The sequence below is a fragment of the Thermobia domestica genome, chromosome 2 (genome assembly GCF_964235325.1).
Source record: "Thermobia domestica chromosome 2, izTheDome1.hap1.1, whole genome shotgun sequence".
Taxonomy (NCBI): domain Eukaryota; kingdom Metazoa; phylum Arthropoda; class Insecta; order Zygentoma; family Lepismatidae; genus Thermobia; species Thermobia domestica.
The window spans coordinates 268,096,496-268,112,677 of NC_137455.1; the positions used below are offsets into that span (position 1 = coordinate 268,096,496).

General features: G+C 34.2%; 1 protein-coding gene across 2 annotated transcripts; it reads right to left on the reverse strand.

Moving 5' to 3' along the window:
- Nucleotides 1-349: 349 nt before the first annotated feature.
- LOC145678486 (uncharacterized) lies at nucleotides 350-12,916 on the reverse strand. 2 transcript variants are annotated; one of them, XM_081748672.1, is made up of 5 exons: nucleotides 12,533-12,916; nucleotides 6,692-6,918; nucleotides 5,276-5,453; nucleotides 3,959-4,055; nucleotides 350-599 (listed from the first exon to the last, which is right to left on the reverse strand). In XM_081748672.1, the coding sequence occupies exons 2-5, from the start codon at nucleotides 6,908-6,910 to the stop codon at nucleotides 536-538; spliced, it is 558 nt and encodes a 185-aa protein (XP_081604798.1). In that variant the 5' UTR covers nucleotides 6,911-6,918; nucleotides 12,533-12,916; the 3' UTR covers nucleotides 350-535. The 2 variants fall into 2 exon arrangements, with proteins under 2 accessions (XP_081604798.1, XP_081604797.1); XM_081748671.1 differs by lacking the exon at nucleotides 12,533-12,916 and having other exon boundaries at nucleotides 351-599; nucleotides 6,692-12,524.
- Between the last annotated feature and the right edge of the window lie 3,266 nt (nucleotides 12,917-16,182).

Sequence of the window (16,182 nt, forward strand, 5' to 3'; positions counted from 1 at the left end):
AAGCGTCAAGGGCTAAGCAAACTTTTAAATTATCAGATTTCAGGAAAGAAAGAAATATAAATTAAATCCTAGAACCACTGCTACACAGGGTGCGAAATACTGAGGATGGCCATTCCCACACTTCAAAATTTTGGAAGAAAATTCATCCTAAATAATTTACTGGAGAGATAAGGTGACATCGACACTGTCAGAAGTATACAAACTATTTACAGTAAATCTGTGCAGTTAGTGGACAACCTAGTGGATAAGCATTATCCCTAACCTTACATATATCAATAATTTTGGATGTTCAATATATGAAATCTTCATTTCAAAACTTTCCAGTGCAATTTTTTTTTTTACTTATTTATTTACTCCTATCTCTCCCCGATCATAACTGTTATGATTTCGCATCCTGCTGCTACATATTTGAAATAAATTATCCCTACATTCTACACAACAACTGATATAAGGTTCCATGAAAACAACCAGCTTGTATTACAATGTTATTTATTGAACTTATTTACATATTTTGTATTATTTCTAACTTATTTCCTTAATTGGGTTCCTCAACTTCAACGGTGTGACCTTCCACTACAGGTTTTGAATTTCTTCGTTCTCTGCAAAATAACGATCATAAATACGTACTGAAAAACATGTAATTGATTGCACAGTTAAAAGAAAACATTCATATTGTTTACCTTATAAATACGCTCTCATTAAAATAAATTATTATTCTTTGAAGTAAGTGCCACACAAGGCAACAGAGTCTGGCACTCGTTTCCCAGATCTGGTGATCCATGGCTTGGAGGCACTCCAAATATGATCTCTATAGCATTACGGTAGAATTTTTTATAGTGAATTAATATTCCCTAATCGAGCTCACCTATTCAGATGTTAGATTTGTAGTGTGACACTTCTTATTCAAAGTGTCTTGACTATGTCAAATACAATATAATTCATCTTCCCATACTGAAAATTAATAAAGTAATTTTAAACACTACTATACATAAACATTACCCAAACACTCTTTCGGTTTAGCGGCATCCCTTATATTCTACATTTTACGTTTTATAGCCTTATTTGATTAAATTTTGAGACGATCACTCATAAGAAACACTTGAAAGGAAAGAATCGCGTTTGTTACAATTACAACATACTCTCCCACAGTCTGATATTAAGTCGTCTCGGGATCGCACGAATCTGTCTGGGTCATACAGGGTCAGGGATCTGACTACTTCGGGATCACGAGTCACGAAGTATGTTACTCGTTTCATCACTGGTACCACTGCATGGTATTTATTCACTTTACCTATTTCAATGTTCTAGTGCCAGTAAATTTTCAGTAAAGTTTTTTTTTTTTTTTTTTTTAAGTTTCCTAGCTGAAAATGTGCATTGTTCTGTGAGAGCATCAATTGAGATAAATCCAGAAAATGTCATATTGACTCACTCGGTACTGTTGTATAAGCACGGCGTTACGAAAAAACAAACGAGGTAATCACTGATATAAGAAATCACTGAGAGATGGAAGAACAAATATTTACTTATTTCTGCAATTTTCTCTCCATGCCTTGTATGAAATGCAATCTGATCTCACGATTCACAGGAAAGATAGGTCATAAGTGTGTGAACCTATATACCTTGTATTCTTCACGGAGCAACATAAATGACAGATGATGACCTACAAGGCGTTATCCTGCGTCACGTACAACAGAACGCGTGGGAAAGTGTAGTTCGCAATTCACAGGAAACGTGTAGAATTTACTAAAGTAGGCACCGTGTACACGGACAACTTCGTACCATTTTGCAACGAGTTTAGAACATACCTTAGAGGTTCAATGAAATATTTCTCTTTAAAAATAAAAAATAAAAAAGTTACTGGTGACTAATACGTAAAGAGGTGTTGAACAACAATTCACTGGAATTATTTGTGACAGTAAAACAAACGGATTTTAATCCTGAGCCTTACAGCGGAGGAATACATCTTTGCAACGTTTCATTCTTTCAAAACACAAGAATCACTGATAGGAAGACATGCATATTGCCTTCATCATACATATCAAATGAAGAAGGGATGACTCATTACCGTAAATGTAACACTAAGTTTATTTGACCCATATTCATGGAACATCGTGTCGGAGTCATTAGCGTCGTTTCACAATTCATTATAGAGAATAAATACTCCTGCGACCTATCGACCTAGTTCTTTATATCCCATCTTTGAAAGCAGAAACATTTCTCAGTGTACATGGCACAAGGCAGGAAAATCACTTCATTTACTTCAATCCAGTCAAATTCTGAATGCATTTTAAGACCTATGTCTCCCTATTTATTTTCCTGGTAATTTGTTGTTGAGTGTTTACGCATACGCATACTTTGGCGTGCTCCATCCTATTGAAATCTTTTTGTCTTTGGGGGAAAAAAACTACTCTTACTTTTTAAATTTATTTTTTTATTACTGCCACTGCTGAATGAAGTCTTTATCTTGTGGATAAAACATTAACCTTTATTTCTTGTTCAATTTTAGTGTTGATTATTTCTTTTTCATACTGAATGAAGTCTTATCTTCCCGAAAAGTCGGGAATGTCTTTGTAAGAGAGAAATGTGCATTTACTATTATTTTGTCTTTTAACAAAATTTTCTAACTGCTGAAGTCTTTATCTTCTAGGAAAAAAAAAACTACAATACCATATGTATCTTAATTAATTATAGTACTTTATTGCTTGTTTCTATACTAAACGAAATAATCTTATCGTCTGGAAGATTCTGCAATTGCATATTTCTCTATTACAATGGCATTGCAGAGTTTTCCAGAATGTAAGATGATTTCATTTACTATAGAAAAGAAGTAATTAACTCTAATCAATCAAGAAAGTGGGTGGTATTGTAGTTTTTCTCTCAAGAGATGAGTTCGTTCAGTAGATAGAAAAGATGTAAAATAACACTAAAATTAGTCAAGAAAAAAAGAGGTTAGTTGCTTTCTGTTTTTCATGCAGCAGGTAGGAAATGTTTTTAGAAGGCAAATATAACAGTAAGTGCCTATCTCTCTATTACTCTGACATCGCAGTTTTCAAAAAATGAAATTTCCCGCAGTATAGAAAAGAAGTAATCAACACCAAAATTAACCAAGGAATAAAAGTTATTCTTAGAAAAAAAAAAAGATTTCATTCAGCAGATAGGAGTAATCAAAAAATAGAATTAACAGAGGTACTTTCTTCCAGAAGACAAAAAAATAAAAATGTAAACAGTAATGAATCTCGATTTTAGTTAATATTTCCATCCTCCGAGGAAAGTAACAGGCAAGTTGCTAAATTATAAAGGATAATAAAATAATAAATACATAGAAGGTAAACATTTCATCTCATTTCACTGTGTACTAATACATGAATGCGTAAAAATGAACTCATCTCGCTATATAAAATACAAAGACCTAAGTGATTGAGTGACCGACAGATCTTTGCACAGGCCAAATCGCTTAAGATAGACAAGTTAAATATGGAAAGTACATGGGATTTGTTACGTAGGATACCACTAAGGAAGGATTTTTGCAAATTCGACAGGAAGGGGAGGAAAATAGGTGTGGGACGTATTTTTAAAATATGACCATATCTCCGAATTCCTTGAGGTTACAGACTTGAAATTTGATATTCGGATGTATCATTTCAAATAATTTGACATATTTAAGCGGTTTTTGATATTTTAGTACAAAGGAAAAAAAGAAAAAAAAGGTGAGAAAGAAAAGAAAAGGAGTGAGAATTACAATTATTATAAGATGTCAAAATCTCTGAATTTATGAAGGTTTGAAACATGAAATTTGGTATTTTCATATTATTTAAAATAAGTAGATAAGAAGCGCAACGTATATGTAGAGAAGAACGCGTCCATGGACTAAGTTGCAGATCCCTAGCTTATTTAGTGATGGTAAGAACTTTCCGATATCTCTCGTGATTGTAAGGAAAATAGGTAAAACTATACTTACCTACGCAGTAGTCTAGGCCCCGCCTGCTGCAGCCAAACACCCAATACTTCCTTCACCGTTTCTTCTGTTGCGACGGTGTACATCTTACGAACAGCAGCTGAAAAGAAAGATACAATTTCAAGCAAGTACTAGCGATTTTTATTCTTTAAAAAAAAAAAAAACTGTCATTTGAAATAAATTTCCCTCTTAAATAGCTTTACGGAATTACGGTATGGTTTGTAAACATGGATTCCTAGAGCTGAAACTAATTCCTATATTATTTTTCAAGTCACCTAAGCTAGGCCCCTATTTTGTGATTTTTATGTAAGGGTACTATAGAAAGTTATCTTCCACCACACTTTTGGTATATTATATAATGGAAAAGTTACATTTTTCGATACAAGTGTAACAAGACTTTCTTCCGGTGCCCTTAGTGGTGATATGGTTTTGAGTCAACGTTTAAAGTCACCTTAAATAACACTACAAAAAACACATGTGTTTTGGCTAACTTCGTTGTCACGAAAAATTGAAAGATGAAGTCGACAGAAAGACGAAAGTTTGACTATTCGCCGTCTTGAAATCCTGCAACTTTTCTCTTTTTATACTGGAATTATGGTAACTTCGAAAGCTATGTTCTTCTAGTGTTTTATCTGCGTTCCAGTGTTAGACAAAGAGCTCTGAAATTTTGCACCTTTAAAATATCGGCAGGGGAGACAGTTTGGCATACTACGTAATACTACCAGACTAACAGTGTTGCCAACCCAACAAAGTTATATTCGTGTGGTAGACAGTATCAAATTTACAGGTATACACGAAAAGTCTGGTGCAAAATTATACTTCACAGTAGTGATTCCTACACTGTACTTCAATTTAAATTCGTTGACACTATTGACTTTATTTAGCCCTGGAATCATTCCTACCTTGGAATTTTATTTGGTTTTAGATTTTCCGTACACCTTACAAATTCTTTTGAATGCTTTTTCAAGCAAAGATTTGTTTAAATATGTACTTTGCCAGTAAAGCTTTGTTTACAACATAGAGTGTTGGATCAGTTATTGAATTTCCTATACATTCTACACAGATGTTATATTCACCCAGTAAGGGTGAACACATTTACATATTTTACTACTTGACAGTAAAAGAATCCTAAAGTACTCAAAGCATACTTTATTCATGAAGAATTACTTCTGATTGCTTGGGACATACTAATATGAGAACACACGTCCAGTACGAGAGAAGTAAGACTTAATAATTAGCAAACTGGAATTTTGTATGGTTACTAGCATAAATACATAAATGAAGTTAAATATTTCAGTACAACTTTTCAAATCAACTTACTGTTGATCTTATTGCACATTTGGTTGGACCCAAAGGTGTGCTTTTTTGCTTCATGATCCTTGGTTTCCTGCCAGAGTAGGTGAATTCCATTGCGAGTTTGTGGCACAAAGTTCTTCTTATTGCATTGTGAGCGAAACCTTTTAAAATCCTTACCACCAATTGACAGTAATATTTTTACCTGAAAGAAAGGAAAGTATTTAGATCTAATGCATGCTGAAATCAAAAAGAAAAGCAATATATATAAGGGTCCGTATTGTTATGTTTTTCTACCAGTGGAAAAAAAAAAACGAAGCATGAATGAAACTAGATTAATTTTTAGATACCGTAATGTGAAGTGTGAAAAAAAAGCGTGGGGTTCTGAGTTTCACGGAAGGCCGTATCAAATGGGCTACGTGACTAACAAAAACTGTTTGCCTGGGATTTATTTGGAAACTTTCAGCTTTATATCGGAATAGCGGTTATTTAAAAGGACCATTGTCCGTTTGAATTAGAAAAAAATACTATATATATATATATATATATATATGTGTGTGTGTGTGTGTGTGTGTGTTTGTGTGTGTATGTATATGGAAATTACATACACTTCCAAAAGTAACAAGTAACAGTGGGTTAATCAATGCTGTCAACAAGTAGTGTCAGAAAATAGCTAAATGACGCACAAAAACTAGCTAAAAATGGCTCAACTTACCTTACATTATAGGTAACAGAATTTAGGAATAAAGGAACTAAATATTTGGTACTTTAAGTCTACTAGTTTACAAAGATGTTCTAATATTATTTATCTTTTGATATCCTCAAATCAAACAGTTTCACAATACAATTTGTTCCTTCATTGACTAGAAGTAATAAAATCTCTTGAATTATTTTCAACTTCTAATGCTGGGTATGGCTTCATAACACTATTGATCTATCACAAAAATATATACATGCACATGCACGCATCTCAACAAGAAAAACTCCACCCAAACTAAAAATACACTAGAAACTAATCAAACAAATTGACTATGGAGAAACCAGATCCAGGAATCCCAATTTACCGTGACGGATAGGTGAGACTGATAAAAGATATCTAATCTACTGTGACAATGTAAGTGCTGTTGTAAACAAAAGAATTAGAAAAATACCAAGATAAACTACTTTTTTTTAGGTTTTTCATATTTTCTAAAAAAAAAAAAAAAAAAAAAAAAAAATTGACTGCAAAAGATGTAATTGCCGCTATATTAGCAAGTATGAATGGCAAGTTGACCAAAATTATAGTCCATAGCTAATGCACATGATAATGGCTAAATTGGCAAAAATGGAGTTGATGCTAACATTGAGTCAAAAGAGAGATGTTCCAAAAAGACGTAAATTAAAAGATATAACAAAGATTTGAAACCTGCTTCATAACTTGTACAGGTTTGATAGGATACTTACATATTTCTTTCCGAAGTTAGGTTCTTCAAGCTTTCTCTCAAATGTTTGAAAATCATTCAACGTTCGCAGAGGCAGAAGGCCAAGAAGTTCGGATTGTTCGTTTATGGACTCTGCTTTCACACTCACACCATTACTTAGAAGTGTGTCGACCTTCTTCTCGACGGAGGATACTCTTTCACTAAGGTCAGCTAAAGTAGATTGCATTTGGCCAAATACCATTCTGATATCTGCAATAAATTTTAGGAAATATTGTTTTGAAGGTGTTAATATAACTAGAAAATATATTATTTCACAAACCATTGAAACAATTAAATGTACATTCATGTTCAAAATGATTGTCGCATATCTATAACTGTCTTCTTGTAAGAATATAATTTGATAATGATTTTGCAGGATACTTTTAATACCGATACTATGTGTATAATCGAGAAATGTATATTTGTGGAAAATTTTATAGGGAAAGAATTATAAGCACATAAATTAGAATGAGTAAAACAAATGGTCAAGAAAGCTTTATTTTCGTTTTATTGTTCTTATTTACTGCTCTTTTGACATGAAATTTGCCACATACATGTCTTTGCCGATTACGCACATACCAACATTGTAAGAAATACAGGGCGAATTCGTTATCAAATTTTATTCCTACAACAACATATTTATAGACATGCGACAATAATTTTGGACATGGGTGTACGTTTGTGGTGGACAAACACCGTGTGCGTAGATTTTCTCAGGGTTCTACCGTTTCCCTCCACTTTCTTCAATCCATTATTTAATTCATTCTCATCATCACCGTCTCCTTTAGGCTGCCCCGCATAACCGTGGGACAAAACTCAAAGATTTTATTTAAATATGATTTCGCTGTTCATTTAATCAGAAATCTTGGGGGGAAAAGTGGAGAACAATTAGGAAGACGTGTGTAGAAGACCACTACGTTGCAGAATTATGACCAGGTCATTAGAGTATGACTTCATAAATCAGCACTGCGGAAGGAAAGGGTTGATTGCTCAGAGGTAGAACGTTGCCTTTTGGTGCGACGGATCTTTGGTTCAATCTCCGGCCTTATGAGTTTATGATGGACAATATCATATTCGTGAGGGTTTTCCCGTTCTCATGCCACTAATTCCTTCATAATCATTCAATATTATTAGTCAATCCCTGTATCTTAACATTAACCCTAGGAAGACTAAACTGTAATTGGTCACGTGAAAGACTAAGGGGTGTCAATTTTGCTCGTGGTTGTAAATTCCAATTTTAACCCTACTAATGTATTTTAAAGTTATTTAATGACTGCTACTAATAAATGTGAGTTGTAAAATTATTTTAAGACTTGTGAAATTTTATTTTAATAGGAAATATTACAAGTCCCAGTACAGACTACTACCGCATTTGGTTAGCAGACATGAAGTAGCTTGAAATACAATTCGCCTGTGTAGACAATTTACTATACTAAAACTGAGAGTATTACGTTTGCTCAATGTATAAAAGTAGATTATGTTAATTTAGTCATCCATTCAAAGAATAGATAAGTTTACATGATCCTTTCAAAGTAAAACTGTACTCCTCTTAACATTTCTAGGTTGCTAAAAAAAATGTACTTAGTCTCCTGCGCTAAAAAAAAAAAAAAAAAAACTACCACAATAATGTGCTTTCTAATAAAACTAAATTTAAGTTTAGATTACAGAAGAAAATACAAAAAAATTCAAACCTTGTAAAATTCATTTGTTCGGGCAAAGAGAAAAAGAAAGTGCGGGCAAATTTGACCCACCTTCGTTTTTCTATGGTTAAGGACATAACAGCGGGGTTGTGAAGAACGGGACCTACAGCTTTAAGTGAGATCCGAACCACTACTCAGTTGCACTCGAGAGATATTGTTCTTCATTTGAACTCGAAACCAGAATCCCTTGATAACAAAGGCGATAAATCCACAGACCCATCATCCACGGAGGTCAACTGATAGAAATACGTTGCAGTGATCTTGCATACTTGTGAATATTTTAGGAGCCACTTAAGAACCAAAAGGGAAAGAACTGCAAAATGGAATCACTCTATAGTTATACACATTAAATCAATGGACAATTTTAAAAGACTATATAGTACAGAAGATCTAATTTAGTCAGTCAGAAATACAGGCTTAATTTAATTTGCTAATCAATACAGGAAGTGACTAATAGTTCTGGACCATTCATACTATCTTTCTAAATAAAACTTTTTATTATTATTATTAACAAACCAGTCAAACTTAATAGAAATCTCTGTTTCGTCGATCTACTTTCCAATGTTATAAATTTAGACACTTAATCAGCTTCTGTGGAAAAGTTTTGTTGACCGTCCGCTAGTGTGGCAGCGCACTACAGGCAGTTCGGCGGGAACTCCAAACTTGATAAAATAAAATCACAATTAAAGAGACAAGTTAAAAAAGTATATTTCACGAATCCCACCCCCACTCAACTTGTGGACTATCATGCCTCCGACAAGGAAAATTCAAGCTTAACCAATGCTGAAGGAGTAGACTGCTGAATAATTTATGATGTAATGGCAAATCATTTACAGAACTAGTTGACCTATGACCTATAGTTTGAGCGAGTTGCGTTCATTTCTCGAGGTTGCGACCTTGTTCAATCGAATCATCAGCCTCAAATTAACTTTACTCTCAAAAAAAAGGGGGCAACGGTTACTCCACTTTAATCTAAGGTAAACGTATTAAAAAAAAAAAAAAAAAAAAAAAACTGGTGTAAAGCAAACATTCCGGTTTAAGTGAAAAAAAGTTTAAAAAAACACGGTTTTGGCCAATCCTGAAAAATAGAGTTATTTCTTTATTACATCCGTTCAGATTGCAAATATTTTTCTGAGATTTTAGATCCAGACTTCATTCACCTGGTAGAAAAAAAAAGTAAACAAAAGCACTAAAATCAATTAAGAGACAGAAGTTACTGTTTTTAGAGGATAAAAAGATAAAAATGTAAGCAACGGAAAACCTAGTTTTCTTCAAACTTACACCCTCGACTTCTTACCTAACAAACTTCAAACTAGTATGCCAACTTATTTTCGCGTAATAATCCATTTTGAATTATTATTAATATCTAATAACTAATTTTTCGAAATTCATCATTCTTTTACCCTAAACCCAAAAGTCCATACCCGATCGAACCTTTCCTTGCACTTATTGTAAAGCGATGAAATGAGTGATATCACTTAATCTAAGATTGATGAAGTATACCTTAGAATAAGTAATTGTTACTAAATAAAGTCGGACATAAGTATTTATATTCTTCAATTTTGACCCCAACCTCCGAATAACTATGGAAGAACATAAGGAACGAAAGATAAGCATGATGCATTCTAAAATGAATGAAATGTCCAGGCTTGCTTGCTGCATTTAAATATCATCCGTACCGATTCTTGGGGAAGCCACATCGGTTAAAATTTTTAGTGTATCGGTGAAAGCTAAAACAAGAAAGCTTAGGCAATGTATTAATTCAAAGCAGTTTTCTCCTCGATTGTAGAGATAAAACGTAATTTTCATTACTTTAGCGGACGGCTCTCCAAATTTAAATCGATTTTGTCGATTTTTTCACTAGATTTGGGGCACTACTTTACAAACGCTTCACGAACCACAGCTGAGCGAGCGGAGGGGATTAGAAGCCCCATAGGACTCGTTTTTTCCCCTTATCTTTTAAGTTACACACGATTGGCATTGCAGCCATTGTAGACTGTCATTTTCCAAAACTTAACATACAAATACTGGCATTTCGTTCCTTGCTTGTATTCAACCGCCTTCCGCCCTGGCAAATAGCTCCACCATAACATACTTACTTTCCCATGTGTACTCATTTGCACATACAATTTATTGAGTTTAAAACACTTACATTATCATTTAACTACCTTCATTATTAATATGGGGTTAACTTTAGCAGATGGCTCTACCTAATTAAATAAATTATTTTAATGTGTTTAGACTTCATAAATCGTATCTGTTATATAGAATCCTACGAAATGGAAAATTAAGTATGTTATGGTGGATCTAATTGACAAGGCGGTAGGCAGACGAATACAAGCAAGGAATGAGATGGCAGTAAGTACATATGAAGCTTTGGAAAATGACCGTCTGCAATGGTTGCAATACCAAACGCGTGTAACTTAAAAAGTAGAAAAAAAAAAAAAACGAGCCCTGCGGGGCATCTATTCCCCTTCGCTCGCTCAGCTATGCTACGTAAAGTGTTATGTAACGGCATATTTTTTGAACTGGGGGGGGGGCAATATTTTGCTTAAATTTTGTACTATCTTGGTATATATTTTGTATTTTTTTTTTTTTTATGGTTTAGGTAGGTTAAGTTAGTTTGGGTTAGGCTGGATTAAGATACTTGGGCATTACTCGAGCAGATGGTTCTACCAAATGTTCACACATTGCATTTCCGGGTTCCTTTTTGTAGAATATCTACTAAATGAGAAGCTAGTGCATAAACCACGAACCAACTTGTGCTAGGTGGCCACAAAAAAAAAAAGCACGAATGCCATCTAACCGAGTCAGGGCAGGGGTGTTGCTGGGTATCCCGAGCGGAGCGAGGGGATGCGTCCGTAGAGAGCAGGCGTGTCAGCGACGGAGGACATGCACATAAACGAGGAAAGTGGAAAAATACATAAAATATCCGCAATAATTTTTACATGGTGATTTTACCTGAATTCGTACTTTCTTCCTATATTTTCTGTTTTTGATGATTTAGGTTAGGTTTGGTTAGTTATGTTAGTAATTACGGTTACGTAACACCAACTCAATTCTCCTGTAAACACGGTGGTTTTACCTGATTTTGGCCCCCAAGTTCCAAAATTCTCTATATGTAACAGTATTATCTCAAATCTAGTGAAAAATGACTATAAAATCGATATAAATATGGTACAGCCGTCTGCTAAAGCAATGCCTTAACAGTTATCAAGTATTCCACCTATAAATTTTTAATATGATAAAGCCGTCTGCTGAAGTTAACCCTCTAATTTTTGTACTGATATTCCGGGGTGTCCGAGGAATATTTTCTAGGGAGGGGACCATCTCCATGGTTGCTATATTACGCCTGGTATTTAATATACATGGTTTCCTATATTACGTATACATTTTCGTAGGCTTAAGTTTAGAGTTGCCCCTCCAGTCTGAAGGTGCCCTTGGACTTTGCAACATACAAAAAACAGTGCTTAAAGTATTAAAAATTGTTACATTTCACTTGACTTCAGTACTCCGTGGGCTTCACAAAAATTTAAAAGGTTTTCTTCATTATTTTTGCGCATCCGTTACACCTGTTCGCCATATTTTACAACTACCATGCTGCTGAAACCTTCCGCGAAAGCTTCCGCATCCGGCAAATAGTACTAACTTCCACATATCTTTTCTCGTATTAAACATAACTCTCCTGCCGAATTTACATTCCTAAACATCAAATAAAAACTTCAAATTATCATTTCTTACCTCATTGCTCCTGTAAATTTTCCTGATTTTTATAAAAAGCGGAGGGGTAACTCTAAACTTAACCCTTTTCGTAAGCCAAAGGGGGCCCGGGCCCCACCGCCCTCCCCTTCGGGCGCCTATGCTGATGCTAATTGTCAAGAGCCATCACTGACTTTAAAGAATCCAATGGCTAAATATGGTATACATTATACGGATGAACACACTTAAAAAAAAGAAAACAACATAAAAGGTATAAACATAAAATTCCATCCATATTTGAAAAGTAATGAAGTAATACTATCCTAAAAGCGCTCAGCGCACCAGTCTAAAATAAAAATCACATTTTTATTTTGTAACTAAAACTAAAGTAGGGCTTACTATTACATTTCATACACATAGCTTACCTTTGTTTACCTTTTGGAAGAAATCAAACTACTCACCAATCCTACAGATGGCTCCATTTGCTAAACAATCGACAAACGTCAAGCGTTTTGAATCAAGCTTGAAATAGGCTTAGTAGAAAGTTGATAAATTCAAGCTTCTTTTCAAGTTAAAAACAAGCTAAAATAAACGTTGATTGTCGCTTGTCGCATCAACTGTACATTGCTAAGCCAAAATCAAGGGAAAGCGACCCTTGATTTAAGCTTACATGCTATCTGGGTATAAAGGAAGGACGTATAAAAAAAGAACGAATATAGAAGCCATTATATCAGGATAAAGAATTGCTACAAGAATATAGAGCTGATAGAAAGAAGTCATATATGAGAGATTATCAATTCATGAGGGAGCTCGGCACGGTAAAAGAAGCAAAATGGGAAGGAGAAGAAGATTTCCTGCAGTTAGACTTTTTCACAGTATTTGTAATCGACAGGAACAACAGACAAATGCTCTTGAAAACAGTGTTAGAGAAATGCCCTTGGATGGATGACGACATTCAAAAGGAAAGTTCTCAATGAATGAACTAGTAAGTGCTTGCGAGCATAAATTTTCTCTCATTGCAATTCAACCAATTGAAATGCAAAATTATGTATCAAGTAAAATCAATACAGGTAATTATATTCATAGGCTTTCTCTAGTGTTTGCTTTGATGTCAATTCAAAGCAGCTTAGTATTGCGAGAGACCGTTCTTGGAACGTTTTTTGGAATAGTGTGTCTAGTTCTGAACAACCAACACAAGGAACACTGGGACGGTAGTTCCCTTGAACCCTACCAGTTGGAGGAGGATGAAAAGATATTGGAAAATGTCACATGGAATGCTGAACAAGACGATTTACTAGTTATTAAAAGACATAGTGCATTTAATGGAAAGCTGCGGAAACTGTGTGTGTTCTCTGCATTGTCTGTAACGTGCGTTATGATACTGCGCAGGACAATGTAAAGTGTTTTTCAGTGATCATACAGAAAATGACATAGTTAAAGATTAATATTGCTATTTTATGATTAGAGAGACGTTTTTAAACTTATTTGTTTTCATAAAGTATACGAAAATAGAATATTATACAGGTGCTTTCGTTTGAGGTGTGGTGGCTAACGAACTATTTAAATAGCTTGTTCCACTAGCATTTCAAACGCTACACATGACAATACGACACAAATAAGTAAATAACAACGAATGTTCTCTAATGGAATTTGTGTGTGAAAAACTCTTTAAGAAAACAACTGACTCAGAAAAACACACATACGTGGATCAATCAAAAGTCTGACATCAGATCAGCTTCAAGAAGCAGCTAGAACTGATTGAACAACTACTTACCATTCGCCATATCATAAGACAGCCAACAGCATTCTTCAAGTACACAAACCAGGATAATTTATAAAGCATTCTTATACGTGTAAACCGACGAGAGACCTCAAAAAGATGCAAGATATCTATTTTTTATTGGCAATTTTTGCTCTGGAACGTTTGAAAACTGTGAATTCCAAAGGCATATTATCAATTTAGGTAATTACTTGCAGTAAAAGCTATTGCAACAAATTTTGAGAAGAACCAGGAAACCAACAGTGTTCATTCTTTCGCTTGCATGTTCAACTTTAAATAGGTGCAAATCTTAGCAAATACTTTAATAATACTGAGTTTTGTGACGTTTGTCGTATCCAAATGTCGCCAAAAATAATGCTTGATGACGTTAAGAAATAATATACAATCATCAATCTGACTAATTGGATATTATAGTCACAGGATTCTACTTTTTTGTTTAAAAACTGTTTGGATATTATGGTTTACATGAAGTTTCTTCAAGAACAAATGCATAAACTTCGTCTTTTGCTCAGCGTTGGTTTAAAGTGCGTTATAATACAACTCCAAATATTCTTTTTTTAAAAAAAAAAAAGAGAGAGAGAGAGAGAAGAAGAAGAAGAAGAAGACGGTTTCGCATGTTTGGAGACGAAGAAAAACTAAAGAGAAGAAACTGATTTTAAAAAGCATCTTTTATATACTCCGTACATCCATGTTTCAAGATGGTACAAGAGAGAAGTACATGGATTTGACAAAGATAAACTAATCCGTAATACTTTCTTGCAACTCGTTTTTTTAAAGGGTAGATACAATAATGCATTTGAAGGAACGTTACGATTCAACGTGTCAGCTGAAGGTAAACTGGACCTAAACTCAATTCGAACAAACAGCAATTTAAGTAAAACAGATTGTAATCTGAAAATAATGGCAAACATATATTTCTTTAGCAACATCTGCAGCTAGTCATCATCATCATCAAACAATTATTTAAGAGTACAAAGAAACATCAATTTTTGGGACAAAAGAAGATGTATACAATATAGATTATACGAATCTAGACCATCGAAAGATTCGAACTGCTAATTTTTCACACTCAATTTGATGATTGGGGGGTTAAACAGGGGCGTCATTTAGGGGGCAAGGGAGGGGCATTTGCCCCCCCTGAGTTTCAGATGTATATAGATTTTATCAATAGAATAGTAGTAAATCAGTGAAAAACGCGAAATTTTACATATATCAAGGGGTCATGCCCCCCCCCCCAAGCAAAATCTGAAATGACGCTCCTGGAGTTAAAATATAATGATTGAAGTTTCATTTGAAAGTAATTAAGATATACCACAGAAAATCAAATCTACAGTAATTTCAGTTTTCGCAACCACAAAGATTTCAGGATGAATAGTTAGGAAGTTACATATAATAGCGTGAACATCTTTAGTCATCAAACAACACAAGAAAATTTCTGTTTGCTAAGTAGTAAGTAGATATCTTGTTCAATACTGAATCGTACGACACATATTACAGTTTTTGCATAGAAAAATACAGGAACAGTGATGGTGAAGCCAATAATGGTGGTGGTATATCATGAATACTGGATATGTTTTTCTCTTTACGATTCCATTTGGAAGTGAAAATTGTGGTGCGATCTATCTTTATTTTCTCAATAAAACTAGTTCTAACAAAGAAAGGAGTTTGTTTATTCCTTTTTTATTTTCCTTATTTATATATTCCTTCCGTTATATTTAGTTTGATACGATAAAAATATTTTTAAATCTAATCTTTTAACATAAAAAATTCAAACATCTTAGAAAATGTTTAAAACATTAAATTACGAAGGTGAGTAAAATTTATCTACACTTTTCGTTCTACAATTCATTTACACAAAGGTAGTGGTTCAATATGCACATCTTTTTTCTACATAATCCCCTCATTGTCAATGTACTTTGTCCAGAGGTCCGTAAGCTTGCGTATTCCTTCCAAAAAAGATTTTCGGTTGGTCGCGAAGCCATTTTTGGGCCTCTTTCTGCACGTAAGTCTACGATTGATGGGAATATGACCGATGTTAAAGAAGACGCTAACTCGTCTATGGTATCTCGCCTATTAGCAAGAACCATCTCTCGAACAGCAATGCCAGATTCAGAAAACGCGAAAACCGTACGCAAGATAAGAATCGACCGTTTTATCCCCCATGAGAACCGTACACTAAAATTTCTTATGGAATTGATTTACTTTTGCAAATATAATTACTCCATCATCTTTTTTTTTTTGTATTCCTTTGAAATTATGCATAATAAAGTAGTAAAAGTAGTAGTGCATTAAGAC